Source organism: Thermobia domestica, chromosome 8, assembly GCF_964235325.1.
Source record: "Thermobia domestica chromosome 8, izTheDome1.hap1.1, whole genome shotgun sequence".
NCBI classification, from domain to species: domain Eukaryota; kingdom Metazoa; phylum Arthropoda; class Insecta; order Zygentoma; family Lepismatidae; genus Thermobia; species Thermobia domestica.
In genome coordinates, this window is record NC_137461.1 from 63556012 (window position 1) to 63578452 (window position 22441).

The window sequence follows — 22441 nt, forward strand, 5'->3', positions numbered from 1 at the left end:
TTCACCACCACGCTTTTAAATGCTATCCAATCATCCCTTCAGCATTAGTCATTGTTGCCTCGAAGTTTTTATCCTTCATTAACTTCCTATTGTTTGGGCCAACGAAGACGCCTTCTTTCACTTTAGCACATGAAAGTGAAGGAAATTTGTTGCATATGAACTTGAAATATTCGCCTTCCTTGTCGAGTGCCTTAACAAATTGTTTCATCAATCCTAATTTTATGTGAAGGAGAGGAAGTATAACTTTCTCAGGACTGACTAAATTTTGTTGAATGATGTTTTTTGATCCCGCATTCAGTGTTTTCCATAATGGCCACTGTTTCCTTCCCCAGTGGTCATTTCGTGCCCTACTATTCCACTCGCAGATGTAACATGGTATTTTTGTATACCCACCTTGTTGCCCAAGTACAGTGCTCAAAATCTTCAAATCTCCACACACCACCCAACCATGTACCTCGTATTTAATTTTATTAAGAATAAATTGCACATTGTCGTATGTTTCTTTCAGTGACACAGAATGAGCAATAGGAACTGAGGGGAACTTATTTCCATTATATAACAGAACAAATTTTAAACTTGTTTTATCCGAGTCAATGAATAATCTCCAATCACTAGAAAGGCAAGGGAAATTTAACTTGATCAACAAACCTGACACATCACAAATAAAACACGACAGAACCTTCTTTTGAGAAATACTGCACAAATTCTTTTTCCCGATATCTGTACCAGGAAAATGTTCCACAGGCCAGCAAGTTATTTTCATTAAGTCTCGAACCAAGAAGTTCAGCAGATTCTTTAGACAGATTTATGTCTCTAACTAGATCATTGAGCTGGCGTTAAGTGAGTGGTATAGGGCCACGAGATCCGCTAGGGAGGTTGTAAACTTCATCTTATATTTCACTATTTTCCACTGAATCACTGTACGAACTAGGATCACTTACGGACTCAAAACTTGATGGAAGTGTCGGAAGAGGCAAGTCTAGGCCGTGCAGCACAGGTCTCATTGCAGAAGGAATATTGGGATACACTATCTTTGTCTTATTTCGAGTATTGTGTCCTACAATTTTACAGGAACAGAAGTAGCACTCATCGCTGTGGTTTTTGGGTTCTCTCCACAACATTGGTACCGGTACTGCGAATGGCATAAATGACCGCTTTCCAGTGCTCCACATTCGTAACGATTCCACACAAGATCTACACAGATTGTGTAGAGTCCATGATTTATCTTGATCTCCAAGTTCCATACGGAAGTATGTGAAATATGCCCTTCTTACAAAATCTGTAATTTTCTGTTTCTGTTTGTGTGTAAAAAAATTCACCACAGATGTAACAAAATAAATCTGGTCTATTCTTACAACCACGAGATGCCATGCCAACACAGTATTCAACGAACTACAAAAGAGGACTAGCGTAAGATATTAACATTTCATACTATTGAAGCACATCTAAGATTTGCGATAATTAAATATGAAATTTATTTGAAATGAGATAACAAGATTTGATATAGAAATATTTTAAAAATTCAAGCAGAAAAATTTTACTTAATTTCATTAAGTTAAACTTCCTTACATTTAAAACAAATTCATTTTCATTACCGCCTGGATAATTTCATCACGTACTAGTGACATCTAGCGTCAATCAGTTGAATTACGCTTAAACATGCATACCGCAATCAACATATATAAATCGTGAATTGTAAGAAATTCTTACGTGATATGAGAAAACTGGTGCCAGTTTCGGTTTCAACATGTTCAAATACATATAAAACAACCAAAATTATAAAAACAACAGAACCCATGCGGCCCTGTGTAATCGGTGTATCATGAGTTTACTACAAACTTTCAGAAATATATTGTAGTATACCAAATTTTTAAACCCCGAAATTATTGTAAATATTTAAACTTTTGTAAAAATCAGTGGCGGCTTTAGTGGGTAGCCCTGGTAGGCACGGGCTACCCAAAAATTTTGAAAAATATATAAATGCTAAAAGATAGAATAAAGAGTAAATATATTTTCCACTATTTATATTAATGGTAGATAATTATTTAACAAGTAGCATCAACCACTACTGTAAAAGCAATTTCCTTTTGTCATTAAACAATCAAATGTGTATATGTATCCATAAGCGAGGGAGCGGACCTATCCAAAATTAAAATCCTAAAGTCGCCCCTGGTAAAAATCTATGTAAACAATTCAGGGTTGGCTTGAGTACAAAATATTAACTGTCTGACAGGCACGTAGCCAGGATTTCGTGAAGGAGGGGGTCCGTGATATGAAATACTGTGATCATCACATCAGGGGATCGATCATTCTAAACAATTTTACTGGAACATATATTGGTTCGTTTAGCCAGGTTTTCGTAACGGAAGGGGGGATTACATGAAATTCTGAAGGCCCAGGAGCTCGATCAATCTAAACTACTTTACTATCAACTTATATTGGTTTTTGAGGATAAGTTGGTAAATACTTTAATAAACTATGAAGAAATCTCGAGTAAAATAATTTTAAAAAAAGTATTGAAAAAGATTATACAATATTTACATCCTTCCTCTGTTTATTCAAATATAACAATTTTCTTTACATTATGACCCGAACTATTATAAAAAGTACATATTCACTATTATAAAAAGTACATACTCAATAATGTCTTGTAAAATATTCTGCAATGTCTGCGTTCCTTTTTCTGTTGAACCAAATGTTAATAGAACTTTCTTTCCACATAAATTTTTGTTTATATTATTCCGCCAACTATTGTCTGTTTCAAATGACAGGTTAAAGGAGCAGTAGAAAATTGTTTTTGAAATAACATGTTTGATACTGCAAGGATGCGATGACGAAAAATTATGATAAAAAACGTCCACGCTGTTACACAACGGCACTATGCTTTCGGAAGCTTGAAATCTCCCTGACTAGTAGCAGAAATTCTGAGAATTCCACAACTTTTCTATAAATTTCAAATTCCCTGACTCTTCCAGGATATATCGCTCACCTCGCAACCATGTATTGCAAGTAATACAAATTTCCTGATAAGAAAGAGTAACCAAGAGCTTCCTGTAGTTTATTTTTAACGCTGATCCTTCTTTTTCTCATTTCATTTTGTTTCATCATTCCCTATTTTTTTCATTTCTGGTCTCCAAGGGGGGAGTCCGGACCCCCGGACCCCCCTTGGCTACGTGCCTGTGTCTGAATTGAATGGATTAATTCAGGGTTGTTTCCAGGATCTAGTCCGCTTTATTGAAATAAGCCCAAAACTTATTTTATTCTATCAGACGTACGCATTTAACTTCCAGACCAGGAAATATGAAAGCCATGAGGATTGCATTCCGCAGTTTTATATAAAAGGACCACCTGCGTTCACTCAACAAACACTTCAAGTCTATACTTCAGTTCTAGACTTGCCATTCGCCTAAAAGTTACATAAGCTACAGAGGAGGCGGAGCCTACAAGGTTTTACTTCAGCTACCACAAGAATCACAATGTAAGTGCCTTTTCATATTAACGTTTTCTGATAGTTTTAGGTTCCTTGCTTCCTATCTCAAGCATAGACTTTATACACGATATAAGAGCAACTAATGAAATTAAAACCTTTTTATCATTCAATTGTCAGTTTCATATTCTCTTTAATTCACGTTTCTCTCTATCCCTCGCAATATTCTGTGAAAAATCAGCTGAAGATTTAGATAGACTGAGAACCTACGATCAAGATATTGATTCTCAATTTACGCTTCAGTATTAAGTATTGAGTGTGTTGATGCCGATTATAAACATTAATGTCGACAAGGATGATAAAATAGTTAAAAGTATTGAAGATATGAGAGGAAAAAATTGAATAGTATGTAAGTGCGGGTCTGACAGTAGATGGTAGTGAGAGTAATAGCAATAGATTTAAATATAAAGTATCGATGGCGTATTCTACTGGGCACACTGCAAAAAATACAGAAACTACTTTTACACACATAAAACACTGCACAAATTACCTACACTCTTTGAACACCTCTAGATGACTCATATTCAGCCCTCGTAGATACTGTGTTGTCCAAGTATGTCCCAGATGTATATACAAACTGTGCAAAATGCATGTCATCACTTTATTTTCGAACTGTTTTACGAGAAGTGTTTTAAATATGTCATACTAGATACCGTTTTAGGAGAGTTGAGTTAATTTTAGTTTAGCGTCCCTTTCAGCAGCGAGGCTATATGAGACGTGGACCTACTGATTAACGTGGAATCCGAACCACATGAGCTCCCGCCAGGAATCGAACCCGGGTCTCCCACGCCAAAGGCGCGTACGCTAACCGCTTAGCCACGGAGGAGCTCCCGTTTTAGGAGAATGAACGCGTTTGGACACACGAACACAGTTTATAAACACTATTTCATCAATTTTCCCCTCAACATCTGTACTAGAAGTGTTTCAATGGTGTTTTATTTTTTTACGGTGCAGTGCAGGGCAGGCATGTTATCTGAATATTAGATTATGATGAAAATCTGTGGCATCTCTGCCCGTTCAGTCGTAATTGAATTGAATTGAATTGAAAAGGGTGGAGTGGGTGCACCGACGACGGAGGTCTTTTAGCACCTATCACTAGGTGAGAGGACACGCAGTAAACGCGAAGAAACGCAAACACACACAGCTAAAAACCAGACTGTCCGTAGGATTGAAGGTCATAAGGAAAACACTAAAACAGTCACTCAGGGCACCAGGCTGAGTGCAAAAAAAGAAAAGCACAAGATAAAATAATAAATAATGCAAGAAATGATAAAAACGGTGACAGAACAAAACACTGCACAGTTACGGAAACACACAGAAAAGTCAAATGGCTGATAAAACTTGCTGATGTCGCAGAAAGCGGAACACCTTCAAGACAATGCCAGAATAATCCCTGAGCAGAGATCGGAGGTCAGAGGGCAGGCCAAACTGAACACGCACAGGCGCACGAGGCACGCAGTCCACAAGAAGATTACGAATAGTCAAACGTTGACCACAGAGGCGACAGTCAGGAGCAGGATTTCTCTGCAGAAGGTGTCCGTGTGTCAAATGACTATGACCAATTCGAAGAGGAGCCAAAGTCCTCTCTTCCAATCGGGAAGAATGGGAGCTCGACGACCAGACTCCAAGACGGGGCTTCACAGCACAGCATCTGCTGATCCCATGATGACTGCCAGCGTTGATGCAGAAGACGAGAAAAGACGAGACGAACATCAGTGCTGGGGACAGGAAGGCGGCAACGTCGACCATGAGGAGCAGCCTCCTTTGCAGCAGTGTCGGCAAGCTCATTTCCAGGGATGAAAACATGACCTGGCACTCAACAAAACCGAAGATCATAGCTCTCAGTAACAAGTCCATGGCAATGAAGTAGTACTTGCTGGACAAGTGGATGCGGAGACGTGTCATCGGCAACGCTATGAAGGATTGCTGGAATCGGAGCAGATCACAATAGCGCGAAGCTGGCGGCGAGGAACATGCTGAAGAGCTTCCAAAATGGCTACCAATTCTACGGTGTAGACGGTGCAGAAGGGATGAAGCTTAACTCGGGAACGGTGATCTTCCAGAACAAAAGCACAGCCAATAGAGTCATCCTGCTTGGAGCCATCGGTGAAGATGAAGCGGAAGCCCGGATAGGAGGCCATGAGAGAGAGAAATTCCTGGTCACTGGTAGTTGCCTTCTTGAACTGCGCCAAAGAGAAGTTGATCGCCGGTTGAAGGAGTTGCAAGGGTGGAAGTGGCAGGAAACCCAAACAGCAAGTGGAGGTAGCTCGACAGCAAGATCTGCCAGAAGTTCCAAGGCACGGATTCCAAAAGGCCTGGTGACTGTAGGCTGTGCCTGATAACATTGAAGGCGAAGACCAGTTTCCAACGTAAAACCAGAGGGATGATCAGGACTGGCCTTCAGATGAAGGACATAGCTGCAGGACTTGCAACAGAGACGGCTCGTGAGCTTCGACATACAGGATAAGGATTGGGCTCGTACGAAATGCCCCAGTGGCAATTCGCAGACCCAGATGATGGACGATGTCCAGGTGGCGTAGTACGTTGCGACGAGCAGAACTATAAGCCACACAGCCGTAGTCAATCTTCGATCGAATTAGACTTCTTTAACGACGAAGTAACACGACACGGTCAGCACTCCAGGTGGTATGAGAAAGTAGACGCAATATGTTCATGGAGCAAAGACAGCTGTACTTCAAGGCGCGAACATGCTGATTCCAAGTAAGACGGCGATCAAATTGGAGGCCTAGGAAACGAATACACTCAACATACTGGAGGCGATCAGGTCCCAAGGAAAGATCTGGATCAAAAGCACAGTTTCGGAGACGACAGAAGTGCACACAGTTGGTCTTGGCAGAGGAGAACTTGAGGCCAGAGCGATGGGACCACTGATGTAGGTGGTTGAGCGTCAGTTGTAACTGGCGTGCAATGGTGCGAAGATCATGGGACCGACACTATATCGTGAAGTCATCCACGTAGAGCAAACCACGAACAAAGGGTGTAAGTTCGTGTAGTACATTGTTCACAGCCACAGCAAACAACGTTACACTGAGCACACTGCCTTCCGGAACTCCATTCTCCTGTAGAAACGGCGCAGAAAGGGTAGATCCAATCTTCACTCGGAAGTAACGGTCGCGAAAAAAGTTCTGGAGAAAAGTAGCCAAATAGCCACGGAGGTCCCAAGTATGCAGTTGGCGCAGGATCCCATGGCGCCAAGTAGTGCCATAAGCCTTCTCCACATCAAAGAAGATGGCCTCAAGATGATCACGGTGGCAAAAGGCGTCCTGGATTGCAGTCTCCAGATGAACAAGGTGATCTGTCGTGGAGCGATAACGCCGGAAGCCACACTGGAAGTTGGAAAGAAAACCATTATGCTCAAGGAACCAAACGAGACGGTTGTTGATCATGTTCTCCAGAACTTTGCAGAGACAGCTAGTAAGGGCAATGGGTCGGTAGTCTGCTGAAGACGTAGCAAGCTTGCCAGGTTTTAGAATCGGGATAATGTAAGCCTCACGCCAAGTAGCAGGAAAACTGTCCCGCAGCCAGAGTTGGTTGAAGAGATCTAGAAGATGGCGGTTACCTTTAGGCGGGAAATGTCGAAGCATGGCATGAGGTATATGATCCGGACCTGGTGCAGGGTCCTCCATGGAGCGTAAAACAGTAAATAACTCCGCAGCAGTAAACAGGGTATTATAGCTCTCGATGTTAGCAGAGCAGAGCAGGCGTACGCTCGTCACGATGCTTGATGGGCAAGAAGGAAGCTGAATAAGGCACAGAGCTGGAAACATCAGCAAAATGTTGACCCAATTCAGACACTATAAGATCTTGGTCGGTGAACAGGTGTCCATTGATAACCAAAGCAGGAATCCTACTAGAAGGAGAATGCCCTTGTAGACGACGAACCTTAGACCATACTTCGGAGACTGAACTCTGGGCAGAAAGTGAAGACATACACGCGCCAGCTGCGTCGTTTGACCTGTTTGACGACATACTTAGGTCGGGCACGGAGGCGGCGAAACTACTCCAACTTAGCATCACTAGGAGCACTACGAAAAGCACGCAAGGCTCGTCGACTTGCACGGATAGCCTGGTCAATCTCTGCAGACCACCAAGAAACGACGCGCTTGCGACGAAGGTCATGGTGGACGGGAATGGCCGTATGGCCTGCCAACAAGATACTCCGCTGAAAAGCCGCACACTGTTCCTCGACAGACTGATGAGGTCTGGGGTGAAGTCAAAGCTGGCAGAGAACCGTGCCTAGTCAACTAGGCGCAGATTGAATCTTGTCGACGGTGCAGCTGGAAGGAGCTGAAGCCCAGTAAGTACCAGTGGAAAATGATCCCTGCTACAGAGATCTGGATGGACATGCCATTGAAGTTGAGCTCCAAGGGCTGGGCTGCAGAAGAACAAATCCAGATGAGAAAAGGTCCCAGTAGCAGTAGTGAAGTGCGTAGGACTACCATCGTTCAACAAAATCATGTTCGTCTGGGCAAGAAAAGCAACAATCTCGCGACCACGAGGTTCAGTCCGACAAGATCCCCAGACGGTATGTAAGAGTTGGAGTCACCCACGAAGACAATAGGGGCAGGAAGCTGGTGAAAGACGTGTTCCAGATTGGCTGCAGTAAAGGCATCGGTGCGGAGGATGTACGCGCAGCAGATGGTGATAGGCTGGTGCAGAAAGATACGGACAGCAACGATCTGAAGAGGACTCGTAACATGCAGCATAGAAGAATGGTAGCAGTCAGACACTCCAATAGCCGTGATCTTGTCGTTACGATACAGCGTATATCTGGAGACTAAACAGGTGGTGGTAGGCGTGAAGTGAGTCTCTTGGAGACAGAAGATCACGGGATCCAACATTGACAGGAGCTGACGAAGTTTCGCATGGTGAGAGGAATATCCTTTGAGATTCCACTGGAATAAGCCCATAAGTTAAGCAGAATCGACAACAAACAATTTCGATCCTTGCTTCCCTTTACGACCAGGCACAAGCTGAAATGCATCTAAGTCGTCATCCTCCATCTTCCCCATAGACGAGACACCACTTGCAGAGGGACTGTGTGGTTTCTGCTTAATCTTTGCATCGGGAGGGCTCGAAGAGGGCTTACGGTATGACTTAAACTTGCCAGTGTGGTCAGAGGATGCTGACTGAGAAGCTGGGGTCACCATCTTTTTCTTTCGCTCTTTCTTCGGAGGCTTGCTAGGTGTGCCAGGAGTAGAGAACTTAAGAAACTGATCGCGGAGAGAGCGAACAGAAGTAGCTTTACTAGAGGACTGCGAGGCTGTAGCCCTGGCGGGCGACCGAGGTGCAGAAACAGTAGAGGCAGCAGCAGTCGATGGACCCGCACGAGAGGTTGAGATGGCATCACAAGTGCAACAGCCAGCAAAGCCGGATCAGAGCCGGTCTGCGTGGATGCATCTGTTGTCTGAGTTCCCACAGAGGTCATAGATTTCACCAAGGAAGAGAAACTGGTACTAAAAGATGACTTCAGCGCAGCTCTACGGCGGGCCTGCGCTGCAAAGATCTCGGTCACGATAATTTCTTTGGTCACTTTCTCCTCCCTGAATTTGGGGAAATCTTTAGACCAAGCAGGATGGACAACAATACAGTTGACACATTTCGGATCCATCGTGCATGGAGCAGGACCATGAGGAGGGCAACCACAGTTCCCACAAGTGGCTGTCCCATTACAAGAAGACACAGAATGGCGAAAGCGTTGACAGTTAAAGCAGCGGAGCGGCAAAGGAATGTACGGTCTGACTTTCAACTGGAGGTAGCCAACCTTCAAAGCAGTAGGTAAGGTGGGCAGGTCGAACGTTACGATATATGAATGTGTCACCTCTTATTGCTCATTCTTCACGTGAATCAGTTTAATACCTGTAACATAGGAATCGCGAAGCTCTGCACAGATTTCATTAACTGGCACATCCTGCAAGTAGCGGCAGGTAATCACAACCTTGCTAGAATTGAGCTGATTATGGGTTTCAACCAGGACAGGAACAGTGCCTATGGACTCACATTTCAGCAGCAGCCGCGACTCTTTGTCACTGACGGTATGGACAAGTAAAGTACCATTACCTAATTTTTTAATATGGCCATCCGGGAAGGAGCCCGTGGCGATGTGACAGAGTTGGCGATACAAAACAAACAGCGAGAGCTTTACTAAAGAACCAGCTATCTATGCACTTTTATCTTTAATGATCAGATAACGAGGGATGGTTTATTCTCACCTATTTTGGTTTGGTCAGGAGCTGCAGTCGAAGCAGGGTGATGCAAAGCCATAATCAAATTAAGCCCAAAATCTTCTCCACTTCTACGTCTGAGTTCCATAGCGGCCAACGAGAGGCTGGAAGGTCCTATCTGCATGACCCTTGTCAGCAAGCTAAGTCGTCACCCCAAGTCAGGCTTGACAAGGGGCCAGAGCCACTTGCACCGCCGACTAATAGGTACTCTTGAGAAGACCCACGTTCCACCGTGTTAGGGGAAAGATTTATGTTCCATTGGAGATCCCTGTGTTGCAGACTCCCAGCGTTCCCTTTCAGCGCATCACTCCATCCGGTCCCGCTGGGTGCGCACACGTTTCACTCCGCCGTCGCATGATCCCAGATCCGAGCATCATCCAGACAATCCAGAGTCATATCAGGACAGAGCAGTGCTATGCAATCCAAAAATACAGCCGGCTTCATCCGAGGCTTACGTTGCTACTAGTGATTTATGAGTTTTACAGGCAGAGTGATCAGCCCTACTCAACCCCCAGCCTGGAGGACCAGTGGCTGACTGCAGTTCCGAAGAACTGGGCGATGGGAGCGCCACTTACAGAACGCCGCCATTATGACATGCTTATCCTGGTATCACCAGTCGCCAGACCCCTTTAGCCTGCATTGCAATGAAAGCAGTTTCCAGGGTGCACTGCGAGGAAGTGAGGTTGGCATTTGAGTAGTCACAAGGGATGCTCCTTACACCCCGCCGTTCAGTCGTGACATAGGTAACAGGTTATTATGTCGAAGCAGCGTATAATTTAGAATTCTGCACTGTATGGACTTAGTGAGAAAAGTTTTCTTCAGAAAAAATGCAGTGATATGTTATGTTCTTCTAATAGTGCTTGAAATAGAACTTTATTCTTGTGAAGTGAACGGATATTCAGAAACAAAAACCCAAATCCATGATGAGCAAGAGTCAGACAGTTTCGAGTGAAATAGTATGAAAATGAACGTAATTGTTTGAATACGTGGCGTAGAGAGGTACATTAAAAGTCACTTTAGTGGTTTTAGCGACGAGAGTGAGTTGAAGAAGGATATGTGTACGATGAAACGAATAAATGCTCTGTAGTGTTAGTGCGATAAATGCTAACAACTTATTGGCGGTAACTGGGTCACTGGAAGTCTCTGTATTGGTAGAGGCAGACTGAGTCCGTAATGGAACTACTAATTCTGGATGTGCTTTGTCAGGTGATGGTTTGCGTTTACACTTATAATTTAGACAGGGTTCCGCTCTGTGCACATGGAACATTGAGGTGGGAGTATAATATTAGGATAAAGACCAGTTAAATGGGGTCCAGAGCAATACCCATGTGTTGTCGCGTGACTGTTATATGCCTGGCATTTGTCGCATCGCAATTGCAATGCTGTAGATGAACAAGAAGGTTCAACGTGATGTTTGCGCTTGTAAATGAAAAAAATGAAATACGTATTTGAATTTAACGTCCCACGATTATGCCTGTTATGCTAAGGGAAACGATGATTAAAGCAACTGAATGATGATGGAAGAATTGGTGGAATGAGAAAGTGGGAGGAAACGGGAGTACCCCGAGAAAACTCACGAGCACGATGTTGTCCACTAGAAACTTACGTGGCCGGGCCCTTGTAAATAAATATGTCATGAATAAGTAGAAGGTAGATCTTATTTTGAGATGTGTTCACGCCATGTAAATAGGACCAGTTTTATTACGGATGCGAATAACTTTGCCAATAATATGCCCCTAATCTTGCAATTCCTCGAACATTTCTACATCAGAATACTTTGGATCGACTCCTTGGGTGACTACATATAACTTCGGAGAGCATTTGGGTAAAGGCATTGTTTACGGCGAGTTGTGTTTAAGGAGGTAAGTGTGGAATTTTGCCAAATATCTCAAATGAGGTTTTATTACAAACAGTAGTTAAGAAGTCAACATCAGTTGATTTGAAGATGAAACTATTGCGTGTTTTGACAATTTCGGTGAATGGGGTGCTTCACAGTTACTTACGAAGTTGAAGAATGATGAATGTTTCGTTGATGAACTTAGCATCAACATTCTGAAGCAAAAAAAAAAAAAAAAAAAAAAAGAATTGATGAGAAAACAGGATGATATATGTTGATGATCGGCGTGAAATTGGTGAAACATCGGCTTCGATGTCGGATGAATCTGAAACGTTATCGATATCATGTTTCTTAGCAGGAGGCGAGTTTTTGACCCTATCGGAGTAACTATTTTGGCTCTCTGTGTAGATCTTGACCGAGGCCTATTAGAAGTAGCTGACGTAGTGGAAGTTGTCAAGCGTTCTGAAGCTCTTCGTTGTCTCTCAGCATAGTCCTTGCGCTTCTGCACCTTCATGGAATGAGCATAAGTGCCGGCGAGAACTAGTGGTAAACCTCCATGACGACGTTCCACAGATGGTCTATCGTCATCGCAGAGGTCGTACAAATTCGTGATTGCATTCAAGAAATACGGATATAATAATCATGAAATTACTTGATGTATAAGTAGGAAAACTCGTTCAAATAAATATCCTAGGGAAGCAACTCCCCAGACTCGATTCGTAGAATTGACTGCCCTTGGCTTGATAAGTCTGACAGATGGTTCTCGAGAAAGAAGCTCAGGAAGAGGAAATAGAAGTATTTAACAACACTCATCCCCATATAGTATGTGGCGCCTCAAAACAAATCTAAAAAAAAGTATCGCCTCCCTTTGCGATGTCGATGTGATTACAGCAATTTTGCGGCCCTAATAGCTAAGAGAGTTTTCTGTCCCAACAGTTTCTTAGTCCGGATATCGCGTCTACAGTTCTCATGTCGTTTGACAGATGCCATGTTTTAAGTTGTATTTAACTTAAGCACAGTGCGCTGTGAATTTTCAACTAGTACTTTTGTAGCAGTCATGTTGTTTTTCATACATTACAGCAGAACATCTTGCGTTCAAAATTTCCCTATTTCCTTTCCAAAATGATTTCTGGTTATGCTTGACAGTGTCATTGCATCCATGAGTTTGCTATGCCCAGCCGATTGTGGTATGTTTAATGTATGTACCGGTACCTGCTAAGCGGCATTAATAAGTCAAGCTGGGGCACAAACCCTGCTCCATTCTGACCAAGTTTTCCACTCGTTTTCCTTAGTCCAACCATGTGAATGGTACTTTACATAAGCTCCCGCTCCACATCCTTGGTCTTCATTTATCTCAGCCTGAGCCGTAGGTGCTTAAAGACCATAAATAAGTTCTAATACAAATTCATGAATTTGCTTTTTTCGCTGTACCATTGATATAATGGTCACGATAAAGAAATAAAAGTATATATCTTTGTTCATGATTTTGATTTTTTTCTGCTTGTTTTACAGCTCAGCGTAATGGGTACAAATGTGACTTAGTTGGAATCTATGGTCTATATTCTTTCCACTAATGTACCACTCGTTGTTTTCTGAGTATCACTAGAGAATAGTAGTGGAGAGAATGTGACTGCCAGATTCGCAAATACCCCTTCCAGTGTCAGGTGAGTAATGGTTGAAGCTCCGTAACCATGCATTTCCGGACATATGGTTATATGAACTTCTTTTCTTGTCCCACTATACGGAATCCATTCCTGAAGTTTGTCCGGGCATGTTTATTATACCCTATATTGTTGGATAATTACATCTTGATGTAGCCCGAAATTCTATCAGACAATCAAAGTGAAATTACAAAAACCCAAGTCGACCCAAATGCAAACTCTCTGTCTGTCTGTCTGTCTGTCTGTCTCTCTCTCTCTCTCTCTCTCTCTCTCTCTCTCTCCTTACTTCGGCCATTTAATGAAAAAAATCAAGAAATTGAAATATTTTTCTAGATTGCCTCTTAAACCCCATTAGAAGTGGAATTTTTGGAAAACACTGGACAACATGATCAGTTATTTTAAATAATGAGTTTATGCAGGTATATACCGAGTTTCATCTACCTACCATAAGAGGCTCCTGAAACACTATATTATTGGCATGTGTTTTGAACCCCCTCCTATTCTCTTAGAGTTTATATTTTAATGAAACCGACATGTTAAAATCCTGGCTCGAGAGCAGTGCCAACTATTTTTTTTTTTTTTTTTTTTAAATCACTTCAAACGGTTCATTCACTTTCCCGTAATGATAAGACATAAGACAGACAACGTCTATTTGAATGTGGAGAAAAGATGATTGAAATTGCTCTTTCCCTATAAAAGTTTAATTTAGGAAAACGTTGAGGCACGTGTCCGCTTATTTTTTTATGAGTAGTTTTATATGTCATTTCATCATCCCAAGTTGAGGTGCTTATGAGATTTTTAACTCCCTCTCCCACTTTAGGACACACTTTTATTCAACGTAACATGACAAAACTTCAGTTTGATGAAGGTACTAATTATGTTTTAAAATTCATGTTAAACAGTTTTTTCCGTGGTAATGAGACAGAAAAACGTCGATTTCATTTCTATATTTCTCGTCTCTTTATGTTTGCGTGAATAAATTACGTGTCTATTCAAGGAACTGAGAAGAACGTATAACGTGTTTGTAAGAGCGTTCAGAAGCATCCCATACATTGCAATACACTTCTTTTTATGTTACGTGTCGTAATATTTGAAGGTCATCCTGGATCGATTATTATCCATCTCCAATATTGTAAGGAAGAAAACAGAAGGAGAAGCATTTACCTGCAACTTTGCACAGAACACTGAAGAAAAGAAAAAAAGAGAAAAGAAGAGATAAGACGCGTTCAGTGCACAAGGTAATTATTAAACCACTTTTGGTTAATTAAAATATATTTCATCTTTAAGATCTCTATCTGAAGCTCCTTTCAGAAATTAAAAGGTTATGTTTAGATACTGTAATTAGCTCTTTTAATGTAAAAAAAAAAATCCATGTACACTACTTAAGTGTGCGGTATGAAACGTACTTTTCCACGTACTATAGCGTACCGTACAGGAACTTAACTTATCCCATGTACTTAAGCTGACCGTATAAACTTTACGTCTCTTTTCCTAACAATTTTGGTAATTGTACTTAATTTTCTTGTGCTCTGAACGTCTATATAATAGTTACATAAAATTTTGAATCAAGGGAGGAGTTAAAAGAATAAGAAGTAAATGAGTTTAGAATTGAAAGTGAAATGAATTGAAGATTTAGTTTAAACGTCTCGCAACTTTAGATTTTAGGCTCATAGAGAGATTGACAAACATAAGTGATGATGATGAATGATTTGCTGAATTAAAAGAATAAGAAAGTGGGTTGAAACAGAATCCGAAAAGCTATGGGCGCAGCCGTGACAAGATGTTACATGTATATTCACTTGTTCACGAGGGTTAGGATCGACCAAGACACTACTTACTACACTACACACATCGCTACCATAATTATATTGGGATAGTATAAAGGTAATTTATATTATCTCAATGCATAATTATTGTAAATGTGTTTACCTGGGTGGCAGAATTGTAGACGTTACAAATATATTTACTTTTATTAAAAGAGACTCAATGGTAGAAATGAAACAAAATTCCTTGTTTAACGTACTACGTTTAGACACCAAGGTTAAAAAATATGGTGATGGTAACTTATTAATGGATGAAATTGTGGAATGAAGAAAGGTAAAGAAATGGAAGAACCCCTCGAAAAGTCACGTACCTGATGTTTGTCCACTACGAAGTCCATTTTGAGTGCGGACAGGAATCGAACCAAGGACTCCACGCATCAGAGGTGAACGCTCTGCCACTGAGCCACCACGGCCCGCTCAGTCGTAGATAATGCAGGAGATCCGGGTTCGATGCCCGGTGGAAGATCACGTTTGGATTTCATGTTAAACAGTAGGAGTTGAAAGGGGCGATAAACTGTAATAGTGTAGTGCAGTGATAGAATGCTTACCTCTGTTGCGAGGGATTCCTGGTTCGATCTCGGGACATGAAGTTTGTGGCATACAACATTGTCTCCGTGAGTTTTATAAAAAATATCTTATTTCCTCCCACATTCTCATTCCACCACCAATTCTTTCACAAACATTCATTCCCATTAATCATCCGTTTCTTTTATACTAAAGCACTCCCCACTACTATAATGGCTAGCACGTGTGTCTTTGGTGCACGTTGTGTTGGGTCCGATTCCTGGTGAGAGGGTATTAAAATAATTAGAACATATTAAATTGGTTCGGATTCCACCTTAAACTCTAGGCCCACGTCTGGTATACTCTCGGTACTCATAAGGAACTTGAATGAAGAAACGAACTCGCAACTTTTAGTCTAAAGGATATAATCATTAGACACAAAATTTAAAGATTTAATTTTTTTTATTAAAATAGTGTTTGTTTGTTTGTTTGTTTTTTAAGTGTGGTTCGTCCACCACTAGTGGTTCGCAAAGTGATCTCAGAGGATCTGAGAACATATTATAAAAATATGTGTTTTACTTGGCCGAAACTTGTATAAACCGAAAATTGCAAAACTGCTTTATTTATTTATTTATTTATGAAGTGTTGCATAATATTATTTATGATAACCAAATAGCATGACAAACATCTTGGCATTTGAAGGCGGCGCTCCGTTCCCTTTAATGCTACTAGCAAATGAGAGGCCAGCGGTATTGCCACGTTTATTTTGTACATGTCCATGTCTATCCCCTGCCACCTGATCACGCTGTAGTTTGTCTGCTTAGTCATAGCCACAACCCTTTACCACTTGGCAACGTCGCGCCAGAGCTTGCATTTTATTCGTTTAGCTGAAATGCCAAGATGTTTGTCACAGGTTTTAAAACGTAATAGATTTTTCATTGTTAAAATATATTAAATGCTGTGAATAAGTCAAGTTTTATGTAAAATTTAAGACAGATGGTGCTCCATCAAATGACGACCAAAATTTTGGTATTCCTCCAGGAAGAAAACTGAAAAACAATAATAAATTATAGTTTTCTAAAAAAAATAAATAAATAAAATAAATCAAGAACAAACTTTTCCATGCGTAAGCGATGTATAAATTAGATCTATCTTTGCTACATTTTTTTCTTGTCTCCCTTTGAGCAATAAATCAAACTCGAATTGATTGTTTCAGTGTTTCTTTTCATCCAATATGCTCAGTATATTTCTACAATATAAACTACTGTACATGTGTAAGGTTTATGATCCTATTTGTAGTGCATTGTAATAAAATGTATTGCTCTGCCAAGTTATAAGCGAAAAACATGTCCCAAGGGGATCGCAAGAAAGAATTAAAATGACCTTATTACTCGAAGATATGAATTTGTGACACACTTAACTAGTTTCATTCAAACACGAGCGTGTGTACATGCGATTGTTATCAATTGACCGAAATATCGAACGGCTTGTCCACCACCCTCGCAATGAAGCGCAAACGAAGGGAAAGAGTGAACAGGGCAATTTCCTGATCTATTATTTGGCTTATCGCCTTTTCTACTTTTGAATGTTATTCTTGACTTTTTCTCACGTCATAACGAAAGGAGCGCATGCGGACAAGTCCAACTTTGGAGCGCGGCCCGTTAACATACGTGTAGAATTGATTTAACGTGGAAAGCACGGCAGAACATTTTTCGTGCCTTGTTGTCTCAAGTACGTGTTTGTTTGTTACAGCGCAACGTTTTATAGGAACTATTCTGCTCCAGTTACATACTTTCTTAATAGTGATATTCACAACTATTAATTATTGTATTCTACGTATTTGATTTATATTTACATAATCATTTTATGAAATGAAAACGATGATGCTAATATTTTGGACAATCAACGGCAGAGAACATGGAAGAACCATTACTTACATCCTCAGTACTTAAGTATTTGATATTCCGGTATTTATCCTATCTCAACCAACATGCACTCGATGTACGAGGTAAGTACAATTAATTACAGTTCATTTCCTCTTTATAGAAATAGTATGGTAAATAATTACAATTAGAATTTGTTATATTTGTTTGCAATGCTCAGAAACAGCTAAGTAGTTGGCTCATGTGATTTCTGGTGGTTTGGGATACTTGGTCCTGGGTTCAAAATGAAATCTTTATTTAACGTCCCACCATTGTGCCCTTTAGGCTAAGACGGATGATAAAAGCAAATGAATGATGATGGAAGACCTGGTGGAATGAAATGTGGAAGGAAATGGGAGTACCCCAAGAAAATTCACAGACACGATGTTGTCCACCACAAACTTAATTGGCCGGGGACCGAACCAGGGAGCCCACACACTAAAGACAAGTGTCCTACCACTGAGCTACCGTATCCTCCTCCTGAGTTCGATTCTATGCTTCTAATTCTATGTGAATTGACAAATTCATGTCACACATAGTCTTAATGTAGTTGAATTCCAAACTGTGCATTGCAAAAATTAAATCAGTGTTTTAATATGCTTTGGACTTTCTTCTTTAGAAACGACTATTGGCCGTTGTTTAACATGTCGAAAAACTGTCCTGAAATGTTCTATCAGTGAACAAAAACACCTAGAGTGTATCTTAACGGTGGTTAATAGAAACCACCCTGAGAATGTTTAAAATGTACACTCATGTCCAAAATGATTGTCGCATATCTATAACTGTCTTCTTGTAAGAATATTATTTAATGATTTTGCAGGATACTTTTAATACTGATACTATGTGTATAATCGGGAAATGTATATTTGTGGTAAATTTCATAGGAAAAGAATTATAAATACGAAAATTAGAACTAATAAAACAAAATGTTGCTAAATGGACAAGAAAGTTTTATTTTCGTTTAATTGTTCTTATTTACTGCTCTTTTGACATGAAATTTGCCAAATACATGTTTGTGCCGATTATACACATACTTACGTTGTAGGAAATCCCGGGCGAATTCGTTATCAAATTATATTCCTACAACAACATATTTATAGGCATGTGACAATAATTTTGGACATGAGTGTACCTGAACTTCTTATGCGTTCAATGAACGTACAGGTAGCAACGACTTGTATAAATGCTAGTGTTCAAAGTGTCAGCATACTGCTTGAAAAGCCCTTTCTGCTTTTCACATCAGAAATTCGGATAAATTTTGAACATGTTAAACAATGACCAAACATCGTTTCTAAAAAGAGTCCAAATGCTGATTTTTTTTTTTTTTTTTTGTGCAGTGTAGCATACCTGAAATGAAAAGGGAGGCACGATGACTCAATGAAACAGTAGTTTCTTCCAGACATGGTTTTTGAGGCAGTGCCCCCTGGAGCTCTGAGAGTGCCTCCCCGGAGAAGACCAAAATAATAATCTATAATATAATAATAAATAGAATAGTATCGTGTAAAAATACTATGTGCCCTCCGAATACTCTGTGTTCTCCCGGAAATTTTTCTGAAACATTGCAATGGAAGATCCCTGGAGCGTGGAGTTCCTTTTTCGATTCCAAGCCAAGTGACTTTGACCACAAGTATTTTTGGGGCTCTCCTGTTTCCTCTCACAATCTTGTTGTACCAATTCTTACATAATCATTCACTTCCTCATATCAAGGTTCTAGAACACAGGTCCCCCTTCCCATTTTGCTGTAATAAAGACAGAAAACAACGTGCCCTACGGGGCTCTAACCCGCCTTCACTCGCTGACGCTCGCTCGACAATATCATGTGAATTGAATATTAAACTGTAGTACAGAAAGGAACCAACCTAGCTACTAACCTATATGGGGGGACCTGTGTTCTAGAGCCTTCCCCTTTCGCATCCATCTTCTTTACACTAAATTACAAAAACGTGGGACGATAAATTAAACATTTATTTTTTAATGGAAAAATATCATATTCATTTGATTAATGCACTATATCAATACTCGCCGGAACGGTATTCAAACATCTCAAATAAAATAAACTTGATCACACAGAGATGCTCATCCCATCCAAGTCAACGCACCTAAATTCTCCTAACGCAGGGGTGCCCACAAGGGGGGGCTATGACGCAAACTGCGTCAGTGAAATATTTGGGGGGGTTAAAAATCTATATAAATATGCTTGAGGGTGTGTAAAAATTAATCGAAAAGACTTTCATGGAAGAACACCTAGAGATAGACAATTGAGGGGGGTGCGTCATGGACATGATGGGGGGTGGGCACCACTGCCTAATGTCTATCTCTACAGAAACAATACTTACTACTTTTAAAATTTTTCAATGGTTCTTATCTCTAATCTCTCTTCCCCGTGGAAGAACCTTGATTAAAAGTTTTATACTTGTTATTTTCTTATGCAAATTCTTACTTTCGAGCGGCGGAAACAAAGGATGTGAAATTTTTACTTTCGAGCGGCGGAAACAAAGATTTTTACTTTTACTTTCGAGATGGTGAAAAAATATCGAATTCGAGATTTGAACGGATTTACATGTTCCATGGACCATATTCATGAAAGAAAAATCGAAAAAGCCATTTTTCGACATCTAACCGTCTGTTCATTCTGATGTATACTCGCTTAGAGGTCATATCGTCCAATGTATGTCAACCAAATTTCAAAATTAACGTTTTTATGTGATTCTTCAGGGCTTTTGTTTCGAATTTTCATCCTACCTCTAAAAATAACAGTACTTTATTTGAGGGCAATAATCAAAAATTGTGATTTTCTCAAACCTGGCTCTAACGATTTTATTTATACTTCATAAAAATCATTATTCAAAAATAATTCATGTACTATAAGTAATTTCTTTGGCAAAAGGTCAAGAAGGGGTGGTTATCCTTGGGGGTGAGTTTTATTAGGATGATTTTCCCAAAAAAAGAACTCAAGTGATTTTCTTCATATCCCATGAATAGATAACTCATTGATAACCTGACAATATTGCATAACTCATTTGTCCTGAAAAATCTACAGTATAAGGAGTAGTTTATTCTTAAGAGTGAGATTTCTTGGACGATTTTCTCAAACGCCTCAGGCGATTTTAATTATATATCATAAATATCCTGACAATATTGGATAACTCATTTGCCTTGAAAAATCGACGAAGGATAGTTTATTCTTTTTAGTAAGAGAGTTTTTGGACGATTTTCTCAAAAACGATTGTTTCATGAACATACATGAACAAACATTTCATTAATAACTCTATTATGTTGTGTAAATTATTTTTTTTACCAAAAAACTTCACAAGAGATTGTTTATTCTGAATTAGTCCTAGAAGCGACAGTCCTATTAGCGACAGGAACTGTTATCTGTCCTATGAGCGACCGATTCATTTCCATTGAGGTGATGGAAGATGATATGATTCCATCTCGTAAAATATGTTTGCCTCTGGCGTTATTAGCGTCCAAACAACCTTGCTTTGGAAAATGTACTAAAAAATGTGTCAGTGATACTGTTCGTCAAATATATTTTCCCTCTACTGTAAGACATAAAACATGTCTTAATTTTTAGTTTGATTTGACATAAAACATATCAAATAACTTAACGAAACAACAGGAATATTTCCATGAAAAGTATATTTCTATATAATTAATTATTGAAAAACCCATGGTAATACCATTTCTTCTTCTGTGCTTAATTTGTTTCAAATCTAATTACCCAATAAACAAAGTAATATATTTTATTTAGGAAAGCTTAAACGTGTAACAGTTTCGCCAAGTCTCTACCTTTTAGACTTCATAAAACTCTATGAATAAAATGAGAAATAACATTTTAATAATAAAAGATAGTTTTTGAGATCCCTTACATCTGATTGGCTATTCCCAATCAATCCTACCAATTACAATTCAGCGCACTCTAAACAATCTAAAAGGCAAACAAACACTTTAAACCATCTTTCTCCCCTTGTTGTAACCTACCAAAACGTAAACTAATTACAGGGAACGTTATCCTCTCCCATTATCTTTATATAAACGAATCGGTCGCTCATAGGACAATTAACAGTTCTTGTCCCACATAAGACTGTCGCAAGTAGGATGACACCTTTATTCTTGAGTATGAGTTTCTTTTCAAACTAATTTCTCAAAAACAGCTCAGGCGATTTTGATTGCTTTTCATAACATATTTCATCAATAATGTTGCATATATCAGTTTCATAAGAATATCCACAATGGGCAGTGGTTTCTTGGTTTCTTATTATTTTTTTTATTTCTCTATACAATTTTGTAAAATACCACTCATGCTATTTTGTTGTTATTTTATAAACAAATATTTTATAAATAAATATAACGCTAACATATGGCATAAGCCATTTCTTATGGAAAAATTTACAAGGGGAAATTTACTTTTGGTGATGAAATTTCTTTGTGGTGAAATTTATCAGAAAACTTCTTATGATTTTGTTCACATTTCACAAAAGAAGTGTTACATTAATAATGCCAGCACAACATGATTTAGTTTAAAGAATTGAAGCAAGAAAGTTTAGTGCGATGGCTCGTACCTTTTATTAGTGGATAAATTGTTTGAATGTCTCATAATTTTCAGTTGCGAACTTTGCTTCTTCATCCTACAATCTTCCGCTTTGTTGGCACCCGCGCGTTACAATTACAATCTTCTCAGTTTAACGCCCCACAATTATACCAGTTAGGCTAAGGGAGACGATGATTGAAGCAATTGTATGATGATGGACGAGTTAGTAAAATGAGAATGTGGGAGGAAACCGGCTATCGAAACAGGGACCCTACGCACCAGAGGTAAGCGCTCTAATACAGACACCGTGCTCCCCCCCACCCACCCCCGCGCGTTACAAAAATCGACCCTATCTGCAAATGGAAATGACGGTATATTACAATTCATCTGTTTGGAAGCCGGGGCAGATTATTGCGTTATCTTGTAAT

General features: G+C 39.9%; 1 protein-coding gene across 1 annotated transcript in view; it reads left to right on the forward strand.

Annotated features, from left to right (window-relative positions):
* Positions 1-17067: 17067 nt before the first annotated feature.
* LOC145692962 (calpain-5-like) overlaps positions 17068-22441 on the forward strand; it is a 106138-nt gene continuing 100764 nt past the window's right edge. The window contains exon 1 of the mRNA XM_081768557.1: positions 17068-17565. Coding sequence (XP_081624683.1) covers positions 17548-17565 — 18 coding nt within the window. The 5' untranslated portion in view covers positions 17068-17547. The remainder of the gene's footprint in view (positions 17566-22441) is intronic.